This window comes from Patiria miniata, unplaced genomic scaffold (assembly GCF_015706575.1).
Source record: "Patiria miniata isolate m_02_andy unplaced genomic scaffold, ASM1570657v1 HiC_scaffold_1, whole genome shotgun sequence".
NCBI lineage: Eukaryota > Metazoa > Echinodermata > Asteroidea > Valvatida > Asterinidae > Patiria > Patiria miniata.
This window is the reverse complement of record NW_024037047.1, coordinates 17,899,695-17,911,944: the sequence shown is the minus strand read 5'-3', so window position 1 is coordinate 17,911,944 and position 12,250 is coordinate 17,899,695. Positions and strand designations below refer to the sequence as shown.

At 39.6% G+C, this 12,250-nt stretch overlaps 1 protein-coding gene across 1 annotated transcript in view; it reads right to left on the bottom strand.

Moving 5' to 3' along the window:
- Window positions 1-5,446: 5,446 nt before the first annotated feature.
- The window catches only part of LOC119731200 (hemicentin-1-like), a 58,394-nt gene continuing 51,590 nt past the window's right edge, over window positions 5,447-12,250 (bottom strand). Inside the window, exon 26 of the mRNA XM_038204277.1 lies at window positions 5,447-5,568. Within this exon, the coding sequence (XP_038060205.1) occupies window positions 5,447-5,568 (122 nt within the window). The remainder of the gene's footprint in view (window positions 5,569-12,250) is intronic.

Below are 12,250 nucleotides of genomic sequence, written 5' to 3'. Positions count from 1 at the left end.
AGTTCTGGCGATGACACAATTAGACCCTATTGGCTCATTCGGTCATTAAGACAGACACCGGACGCATGTTTGTACACAGTAGAAAAATGACATGTTCGCTCTCGGAATCAAACCCGATGATACGCAGAGATCCACTCGAACAGGCCTCTGTGGTTACCCTCATTTTATGTGGCCGGCTATCGTTAGGCGCTAAGGCCAAAAAAAAAAGTCTCCGGTTTCTGGTATGCGCGCGCGCGCGTCGCCGTAGCCATGCACGTCGGCAAGATGATTTTTTTTTTTCAATACTAGATGATGTTTCAAAACCGCCAAACTCACTGGTTCGACTGGAATTCTGCTGCTGCACAATTTTAACGTGTTTTTAGAAGGGGTTATGATCGAGAATAAGATTTATGTGGCCTCTCTGGACTCCCATATATTTGCACTAAGTTTAGTCGGGCACCATTTGCAGTCATCAGCCGACATTTGAAGCCGAAAAAAAAAAAAAAAAGGTAAAAAAAGAAAAAAAGCCGCGTCGCCGCACCACTTTTGGGGCAAGCTCCATACCAGAAACTGGAGACTTTTTTGTGGACCTAATACGGGGTAATTAAGGTACATTTGATTGCTGGCAGAATTATTATGAAGCGTGATCTCGTAAGACGAGTAGGGCTGGTACGGACGAGGCCGCCAGCTGTAAACAGCTGGCCTTTTGCTCATGAAGTTCGCACACGTACACAAAAAGTTTATATTAACAGGTCCTCTTCCCCGTTTTACGACTTGAACGCATGTGACCGAAAGAAAAGGCGAGAAGGTCAAAGCATACACGTAAACATTCACTTTGAAAATGTTATGCACTGCTATAGCGTGGAAGAGTCCCAGACGGCAAACTTTGTGCTCTCTCAGGCGTCGGTAAGTGTGAATAAAAAAAAATAAAATCGGCGCACGTTGAATAGCACGTGGAAGCTCAGCTTAGGGCCTATTGGGAAATGAAAGTTTCGGATACATTTAGAGACAGTATCGTCTTGAGGTCTCCAGAGGCGCGCGAAATCCACCAGAATGTATTGCAAATTAAATGCGTTACTCATGTAAAATTAGAATATATCGGCCGTAGGCGCTGGATGGCATAAACAGTTAATAAGGATTTACTTAACATGGCCGCTGCAAAAAAAAAAAAAAAAAACAGAAAAGAAAAGAAGAAGAAAAAAACCTATTGTTTATTGATAAGAAATAAATCGATATCTTAGAAATCGATTGCATTGATCCCGGCTATTTTAAACCGGTTGTTATAAGATTTATATGTATGAAAGCGATGCCTAGTGCCGAACCTAGGTACGACGGCTAGGATACAAAACGTTGAACAGAGGTAGAAAATGGCAAAATCAAGCGCATGTACGCACTTACCGGTATTGTGACTTATTTGTGCGGATGTTATAGGTGATGTGTTTGCGTGCGCGTTGTGTTTCCGCTAAAGAGTTGATTTTCTCGTTATTCTTTGATAAAACCGAAGTTTAGGTGGATCAGATAAATGATCCATACCAGTCGAAATGATATGTTGCGTAGGGGATCTACCCGGTATTCCCCAATACCGATGTTCCCCACTACCGATGTTCCCCCAAATCCTTAGGATTAGGGTTAGAGTTAGGGTTAAGGTTAGGGTTAGGGCTAGTGTTAGGGTTAGGGTATATTGGTAGGGATTTCGGGGAACATCGGTATTGGGGAACATAGGTATGCACCCGTTGCGTAGTTTTTATTATGGGGCACAACATGGTCGGTTTGTACTGCTGCGTTGCATGGTTGTTAAATTCGGTTTTCGGAGAAGTGACAATCAGAATCGACTTCGTTTTTCAGGCACGTTACAATATTCTATGTACGGTCTAATATAGAAAGCCTTTGTTATATATTGGCGATAGTCTAGAACAGGCTCTGCAAGCAGCCCAGCCGCATTGCCAGATGATGCTTGGGTGAGGTTTGGGTGAGGAATGGGTGGTGTTGGGGGCGAAGTATCAGAGAAAGGGAGAGGTTTCGTCGTCTTAGTTTGGAGGGACGAATCTTTCCACCCCATACCTAAGACTAAACCAATTGACTCTGGAGCCCGAACAAAGCAGCGGTGCAAATAGGTTACTATCCATTGTGGTGTGCAGTAAAAAAAATTGCAGAATAGCCTCCTTCACGAGTTATTTATTAATAAATATCACCCTTTTTTCCGGCTTCCATTGGTCGATAACGAGACCCACGCGAAGTCACGCTGAGTGACGCTAATGAATATACTAATATGCGCTTCGTCACTGTTTCCCCCAAATCAGCCAACCTGAAACCATGCACGTGAGTTAATTTGGTCGGCAAAAAATCCTCGTCGAAATTGGCCTTTGAGATATTTCAAGGTGTAACACAAGCGTTTGCAACAACAGATCCAGCTGAAATTCGAGAATCTACTTCGATGGTTTAAGTGTTCAACTACTCGTGAAATAACATGTTGAGGGGATTCCTAGAAATTGAGATTAATGCATAGATTTGGGGACATTTTCGATCGATTTCTTCCCGACTTTAAGGTCAACTTTACCAGTAACAAGAGGTGACATTTCGGCATCGATGACGGCGATTTTAACATTCCAATTAACGTTTTCAATCAACGTTATAATTTAACATTTCAATCATACTGAGCTTATTTTCTGAGAAACACAACGTTCAAAAGGCCATGGGGGGGGGGGGGTGCATGAGTTTCACTGCTCTGTTATAGCGTCCAAGTACGTAATCAGACTAACTTTGTTTAACAACGGCGACGCTTAGGCCTTCGCAACCACAAGGCTGTAGTCATGTTCTACCCATCGATAAAATATATTTCACCTTTTCTTTGATTGAAGGCTCTGGAGGATTTTATTAAGGGAAGTTAAACCCCAAAAAACATTATGTTAACAATTTTCATATGCCAGTTATGGTCATTGACTATACTTGGTTGCAGAAACAATTCCCCCCCCCCCCCCTCCGGTTGCGAAATATATTTTTTCCCAAACGAGATTGGACAATTTCAGAAGAGGGTGCTCTCCCTACGTTATGCATTAATCAGGATGTCCAGGGCTTCAGCGATTAAGTTATGTAACAAGGAATAATGGTGTTTAAATCAACGCTGATTAGCAGCTGATTCGTGAACTAGTTGGAAGTAGTCCTGACTTCTAATCAGGTGATCCGAGTTCGAATCCCAGTGAGCGTTTTGCACTTCTTCTCAATTTAACTTTTACATAACTTTATTATGATAACTAAAGTTAGGAAGGAACATTTCACACAAGACGTAAAGCCGATCATTGGTTTGTATGGAGAACAAGGCATTAGATGTGCATGTAATGTACCGATCAGAAAATTGGAAACGGATGTCGTTTGGGGGAATAAAAAACGTCCACTGGTTAGTTTCCCTAGGCCACAGCGTTATGTGTAAACATAGCGCAGAGGTTGGCGACTATCGTCTTGGTGTGTGTCCTTCATGCGTCTTCTCAACTCTGGGCGTGTCAGGAGACGATGGTGTGGCTGGTACCCTGATGCTTGTTGAAGGATTTAAATCCTGGTACTCAACATGACTCACCCACCCACCTTCCCTGGATGATGCTGGATGTTGGTGACTTGGTTGATCCAGTACCGTAAGCACGTTATTTGCCCGAAGGCTGCATTGTAATCGTTGTGGGCACTGACTGGGCGTGTTTTTATTCCTACTGGTCCTTTATAAGGTAGATATGGTCGGCCAAATATAATTTAATTTGCTTGTTTTCTAAATGATCTGTCTCCTGTTTGCTAAACTTTTCCTCCATAGAAATTTGCTGAGTGTTTTTCTTTATTTTCTCTTTGCTTTAGAGATATCATTACTTTTGTGTTTCGCAAATTTTTTTTAGGTTGCTTCCTAACCTAGTATTCTTGCTTTAAAGGGAATATACAACATTTGCAAACATCAAAAAATAAAACTACCAAATCATTTTGAAATACCTTGCTGGACTGTTAGTGAATGACAGTGTAAAGCATCCTGTAAAATCATGCCACCTAGTATACTGTCATTTTCAAGAAAAGTGGTATTTTTGTATCAATTTCCAACGCTGGTCGGCCGACCAGCGTTGGAAAACACTGGCTTTTTTCAAATACTGGCCCCAATTGACCATCGCACTTGTTTGCAATCGATTACACACCTATGAACGTGTACAAGCCAGCTAGACTGGTTCCCTGACCTTACAATTCTCCAATGTATGTAAACTGCTCTGTTTCTTCTTATATGGAGTCAGGGAACCAGACTACAGGAAAATGATTGTTTTTCTTGGTTTTTAAAGCATTTTCGAACCCAAAACCTCAAAAAAGTCAATGTAACTATATTTGCTATATATTTCCGACCCCCCAATTCCATCCATTTCTGAAAATTACAGCAAAAGCAAATGATGTATATTGCCTTTAAACTTTAAATTGGTTTTAGTGTTTCTAATAATTAACATACTGTGTAATAATTGTATTTAATGGTTTTTGATTGACTTGCTGTTGGCTTCATTTTTACTGACTCATAGTTCCTGTAGTTTTTTTCTGTTTGGTTATGTCGGGCTCCTTAGACCGGACCAGGGCCGCTCGTCCTTAACAAAGTTGTAAACATTTACAATCCAACTACAAGACATTCAGGAAACACTCACTCAATCTAACTGCTTTGCATGTAACTTTTAATGTCATCTACTTGTAGAATGAAAGTACGTTACTGGTGAGATAATTCAAGAAAACCCAATAAGGCAAAATAATCTAGATCAAAATTTGATCTGAATAAGTTGTTTTAAACAAAAATTGTCTCAGTAAAACCCTTTAGATTGAACTGAGGTTATTGCTAAGACAATTAAAGATACAAATTCACAAAAACAAGACAAAAAATGTAATTCAATTTGTGTAATGGAGATTAAGAGTCTCCATCATAATAAGTATACATATATAAGAATATGCTTTCAAAATCACCACCACATATATGATGCTCTCCGCATATCGACATCTAAACTTAACTCCCGTTCGTGTCTGTTATTTGTTAATGTTTAAACTGGATCAAGTGAGGTTGATTGGAGCTGTTTGAACCCCTGAGAGAGAGATAGAGTGTTGCCAAAGACTTGCATTTTCCTTAATTATATGTGTTTTCATATGAAAAGCATAGATTGGTTGTTTCTTACAATGCTCGTTATCTTAGGCGGCAATTTATCGTGTGAGTACATATGTAATATTTTGTAATAACCCCAACCAGAGCAAAAAGAAAAAGAAAAACCCACCACCATTTGCATTTTAAAAAGCGAGCCAAAATAAACGGAAATATACAATACGCCAATATTCAAGAAAAAGTCAGTTCATTGTTATTGTTATTTTAATAACAAACCACCACCAATTTAATTTTAATGCGAGCGAATGCAAACATAACCAGTAGACCTTTTGGGTATCACGAAGTCAGTTTTGTCCGGATTCTCTTCTGGTGTTTTCTTTAGCAGTGTTTGCGTACTTCTCTATTGCTGCATCCCTCGTGGCAGCATTCCTCGTGAAGGCCTCGCTTTGAAATGCCACGATTGGCCAAGAAGCTGTTAGCCTCGTCTGATTCCACAAATTCTGGGTGGGACAAATAAAAGATAACACAAATAATTGTGTTTCCTTTATTTTTTGAACGAGAACATTTCAACTACAAACAATTGTTAACGTGTTTTCGCAGCAAAATCTTTGCGCCATTGACGCAGTTTGAAATGTCCATCAAGTGTCCTATATCAAAGGGCACAATTCACAACTAAACTTCCACACTGAGTTTTGATAAACAAATGCAAAGCATATTTATTGGTATCGAACCTGAAAGTGTAAAACTCATATCACAGGTTCAATAATTATTGGTATGGCCCAGAAAGTGCACCCACACACACCCACACCCGCTCACCCAGACCCACACACACACCCAAGACGTACGCTGGGAACAAAAATCAGAATTATTGCAAGACCATGGGGGAAGTGTTACATAACACATTCTTGTATGTCCCTCACTGTGTTATTATTGGCTTGGTAATACAGCCCGAGGAAAAGTAAGCACAGCGGACACATCAGTAATCACCGACACTACCCATCTACATACCAGTAAAAACTAGCAATCGGAGAAAACGGCTACTAAAGTTGAACGCCTTCTAAAACAATACTTTGCGTCAAAACGACAGAGTATTTTCAGTTGGGTTTCTCGTTGTAGACACTTGATGAATTGAATTTATTAAATCTGCTGTTTTTCACCCGTTTGTGTATTAAATAAACAAGAAATAAGAGAAAAAAGATGAGTGTTAGTTCGTGAAACCGAAAAGGCTGTAAAACTGTAAATTTTTGTTTTCACGAAGTAACACTCTTCAATGTATTCAACACGAGGAAAGTGCAACTTCAAGTCAGCGCGCGCGCGCTCATACAACTTATTACAAGAAGAGTGTTACTTCGTGAAAACGTTTTTGCTCACTTATGAGCAGAGTGCGCGCCATGCATTGCAATGGTAAATGGAACTTGAGTGTTACTTCGTGAAAACGAAAAATGTCACTTTTGCGCAAAAGTGGCCATGGATACTTAGCGTAATTATTAAAGTAAAGTTCTTGAAGCTTTGAAACTTCGTGCAATGGTAGGCCTTGATGAATAATGTTTAAAAATCCAAAAAGCTGAAAATCGAAAAAAATATGGTTTAACACGGTAGAGTGTTTCTTCGTGGTGTTGGTGTCGGTGAGGGTATGTATCGTGCTCATGTAACGTGCTCAACTGTCCGCCGAATCCATCCGGAGAAGCTAGCACGCCGGAGAAGTGAGACCGTGACACAGGGTTTGGGAATTGGAAATTCGCGTTGTTGAGTTACAAACGCTGGTTGATCGGGCAGACAACTATTTCACTGGACATTGTCCAGATAAGTTGTGAATAATTTTTATATCAGAACAGAAAAAGCACCAGGGCATTCAGCCTTCCCAGTAAAACCATTTCTTCTCATTTGAACATAAAATATCTCTTTTCAGTATTCATTAAAAATACTCGTACACCTTATTTCCGGTTAGAATGAGAGCTAAGTTACAATATGCAAAGTAAACATTGATATAGTTCAGAGACAATGCATATTCATCATGAAGTAAAAGGAACTTTTGAAAATAATGGGGGCCGCTCATAAGTCCGACGCCTCATAGCTCCGACGCCTCATAAGTCCGACGCCTCATAGCTCCGACACCTCATAGCTCCGACGCCTCATAGGTCCGCCACCTCATAGGTCCGACGCCTCGTACGCTTTGTTTTTCCAGTGTCGGACTTATGAGGCGTCGGACTTATGACGCGTCGGACCTATGAGGCGGAATAAATAAATGTTATGCCTCATAATTCCAACGCCTTATAAGCCCGAAATTTCAGATTTACGAGGCGTCGGACCTATGAGGCATCAGACTTATGATACCGCCCCAAAATAATTATGGGAAATGATAATGGATACCTAACAGTGGCGCACCCGGGGGGGCGCTCTAAAAAAAATGGGGGAAAAATCGTTAGCTCCGCCCCAAGCCAAATCCTGGGTGCGTCACTGCTATGTATGTATGTATGTATGTATAACACCTAGCTTCCGGTTTCATGACGTAACAGCAAATGGAAGCCCAATATCTTAATTGTACCGGATGACTTTATTTGTGCCACGGACATAGTCATTATACAGGCCAGCCAAATGTGGAAAAGTCCTCTAGATAACAATTTCACGGCATCCATGTTAGATAAATTTTTTAAACCATAACAAACAAGATGTGGGTGGATGCCATCGTTAATTTGGACCCTAAATATACCTAATTTACATAGATTGTTAATCCCTGCTGCGTAATATATTTATTCTCATAGTTGGGTATATTCTTTATTTTTTAATTTTTGAAAATTTTGTTCAGGTGATTCTACTTACAAATCCTTACTTCAATAACATTTTCTAAAACATATAAGTGACTGAATATTATTATGAGGACATAGAAACGATCGAAAATGGCTATACTCTTAAACCCCAAAGTTTCGCGCATTTACCTTGTTTCCAGATATCTTCAAGTAGTCTTGCTAACATCAGTATATGAGCTTCAAATTCACCAAGTTGCTTACTGGCACAGTTAACCCAATTAAAACCTTATGAACAGCACGCGAACAATGATAATGTTGTGAAATTTAGCCCTTAAAACAGAAACGGGGAAAACAGGGTGTCTGTTGATTGGCCTAATTAGTGAAGGGTTGCCTAACGTGGGGGACCTGAACAGGTTTAAGGAAATTCGCAAAAGTATTGGAAAGAAAATTAATCGAAATAAAACATACTGACATTGACATAATTACTGGAAGCATTTTTTTTTTGGGGGGGGTCCTTGAACTTATTCAAGTCTAGCTCGCACGTTAGGTGACCCTTCGCCTAATTTAAGCCCAGTTTATGGACAGCCAGCTCGTTTTCCCCGTTTTTGTTTGCCGAGCTAAATATTGCAATGTTATCATGGTGTGCCCTTAAGCAAGGCACTTTGTCACTCATTGCTTCTCTCCACCCAGGAGTAAATGGGTACCTGTGAGGGCAGAGATGGTTATTGTGATTAAATAAGCTTGCTTGCGCTTAACAGACAGCATCGAGCTGTATACTCCCCAGGGAGCTGAGATGGTATTTTGAATGTTGATCCAATGATCAGGGGTAATAATAATACTTTAAGCGCTGTGATTTAGTTTGCTAACAAGAGCGTTCTTGAATGCGGATTATTATTATTATTATTGTTCACATGATTTTCAATAAGGTTTTAATAGGCTAACTTTGCCAGTGAGCAACTTGGTGAATTTGATGCTCATCAATACTGCGGTTTGGCAAGACTACTTAATAATATCTGGAGACAAGAATGCGCGAAATTTGTGGGTATAATAGTAGCCATTTTGGACCGTTGCTATGTCCTCATAATTATTCAGTCACTTATATACTTGAGAAAATGTTATTTGAGTAAAAGTGTGTAAGTAGAATCGCTAAAATAAATTTTCAAAAAATTAGAAATAAAGAAAATACCCAAATATGGGAATGATATATTACGCGGCAGGGGTTAACAATATATGCAATTTAGGTATATTTAGGGTCCAAATTAACGATGGCATTCACCCATATCTTGTTTGCTATGGTTCAAAGAATATTGATCTAGCATGGATGCCAGCTATTACCCAAAAATGCCGGCCAAAGTGTAATATTTCTCTTTGGATGGTCCACTATACACGGATCAAATGATGGATTTGAACTTTAAAAAGGGCAATATTGTAACATTTTGGCGAACTTTTTTTTTCAATTCAGAAAAGTTCAAATGTTTTGCAGCTGGAGGGCAACTTTGGCTGATGACGCCACCATGCTGGTTTTGTGCTTGGCATCCATCAACACTTCCATATCTTATTGTCGGTTTTAAAATGGTTCTGTTTTCAAGTTATATTCAATTCAACTCATTGCATCATGCACTGCCGGTAACATCAGTAAAAAAAAAACTGCAGTATGGATCCTTCAACTTGATGAGTTTAATGACATGTTAAACGATAATAGTTTGTAAACAGGGCGTGTGCCAAACATATACTGTATACCTGCCCCTCGAAGTGCAGTGTCACTTCCTCAATCAATGAAACTATTGCAGACGGTGTCAAAAAACATATGACATGGAACAAATCCCACCAAATCAATGCACAATTAAGAAAATAACACCTCTCGCGCTGAACACATCTATTTTGGATTGGACAACAATATGGTAAATTATGTGTTAAGTCAGCTGTGTGGTTGCAAGGGGCGATTTCTAAAGGTGAATGAAACTACATGCACACAGACATGTTCGCACAGGCGGGCAAAATCTTTGAACAATAATTTTTCTCGTTTTGAACACCGTATCTTCTTGCAACTTTCCCTTATAATGATCCAAGTATGTGCTAAAAATCGTCTTGATAATGTTCATTACATTTCGTTGAAATTGGAATAATAGGTTGTAACACTGGTGTTTGCAAAATCTGTCAATCTTTTCAAGCCTCACGAATATTAGTATTGCTCCAATCCATTATGATGTGCAGTACAAAAAATAGCATTTAAGCCTTATTATTTGATAAATATCACCCTTTTGCCGTCTTCCATTGGTCGATACCGAGACCCACGCCAAGTCACGCCGAGTGACTCTAATGAATATGCTAATATGCACTTTGTCATTGTGTTGCCGGGTCAAAATCAGTCAACCATAGCTCCCTAGACGCTCAGGGTCTTTGCTGAAAACCACATGTTGTTTTGCAATTTGGTCGACAAAAACTCTCGTCGAAATGTTCCTCTGAGATAGTTCAAGAGGAACACTAGCGTTTGCAACAACAGCTTCAGCTGAAATAACAACTTGAGTAGTTTTCTAGAAATTGAGATAAATACATAGATTTATTTATTTATTTTTTTATTTGATTTTAAATCTTTAGACAGTTCATAAGTACAATCTAAAATGTAAGCAGGGGCTGTCACGGAATGAACAAGAGTATAAAAACTGTCATCAAATGATGTGCTCATCCATACCCCTGATTACAAATTAAGGTAAAATTACAAATGTTCAGATAGAAATCGATAATGATAACCGAAATGAAAAAACAAACCCCAAAACTGGAAAATATCAAGAAGACCCCATCCACACCAAAAAGAAAAAAACGCACCAAAACAATGGCCACCCCCAGAACTGTATAAACAGGACTAAAGACAATTGGAATTCCCATCCAAGTAAAAAAATCCGGGCTGATAAAAAGGGCTGAAAAAAGAACTGAAAAAAAGGGAGGGAAAAAAAAAAGGGCTGATAAAAATGACAAAACCCTACAAAACGGGCCACAAGTTTAACAATTACAAATAACAGAATAAACCGGATTAAAGTCAATTGGAATTCCCATCCAGGTAAAAAGGGCAGATAAAAGGAGCTGATAAAAAGGGCTGGAAAACAGATGGCTGATAAAAATGACAAAAACTTTGGAGAAGTTTTCGAACAATTTCATCCCGACTTGAAGGTCAGCTTTTCCAGTAACCAGGATTGACGTTTCGGCGTCAATGACGGCGATTTTGCTCACTGGTTTGAAATTAAGAATGTCTTCTTCCATTATAATTTAACATTGCAATCACACTGAGCATAATGTTCGGAGAAACACAACGTTCACAAAAAGGCATGTTTTTTAGGGGTGCATGAATTTCACTGTTCTGTTATAGCGTATTACTTTGCCCATCAACGGCCCTAGCTTCGCCTTCGCAACCATGAAAACTACGTGTTGTTTTGGTCGGCAAACAAATCTCGTCGAATTTTCCTCTGAGATGGTGTAACACTAGCGTCTGCAACAACAGATTAAGCTGAAGCGGTCTCTTACTCCACACTTTCTGAAGACATGTCTTAGGCCTATGCAAAACTGTACTGGAGTCACGCACTTTCCAACAATAATAAAAAGTAAACTAGAGCTGTATGTCTGTTTGAAAACGGAACACCGGGCTTTTTTCGCATTTTACAAATGTTTATGTTTTGTTGGTCATTTTGGAGTCACTTTTTAGACTGCTTCATGCAGTTAAAGGTTGCTCAAAATGCTTAGAATAGAATAATCAGGCGAGGTTGGACGGCTATGCATAAAAACAATGCACTCTTAAATATTCTCCTTCAGCGCAAGACCATTGTTGCTAAGTCCCTACAGCATAATACAAACAAATAAAGCAGGTGGAACGGGCACTTTTTGTGCATAAAAGCTCCTTTGAGGTAGGGGCTGTATAGGATTAGAGGATTACCGGTCAGATGCTTGTCGGTGTTAATAAACACTAGGATTAGGGATTTGTCATGACACCCATGGATTGGAATGGATTGATGAGGAAAAACTATGCAATTCGCGAACGCAACATACACAAGCTCCTTATGGCACAATGGACAGCTATAAATTGGTTCTTTTAAACGTCCATAACTACTAGCACTAGCATGGATCAATATTTTCTCTCTTTTTTGGAGATGAGTGGAAGGAAATAAATGGACTAAATGTTTGGGAGGTAGTTTACTTCATGTTGTATCAAACACCCCTCTGACTATAATATGGAATGTCCCTCTACAATCCCTTAACTTATAAGGAGATTAGCGTGAGCGTCACGCGCACTGCGCGATGTCGCGCAAAACGCAGCTGGGCTGGTGTAGTGTTTATTTCGGACCATGAATACTGATTCACTGGTAGTATTGCGCATGCCAACGTGAGGAATGTGAACGTCCAACCAATGAAACGTTCAAAGGCACCAGATTTCATGGGAGTCCAA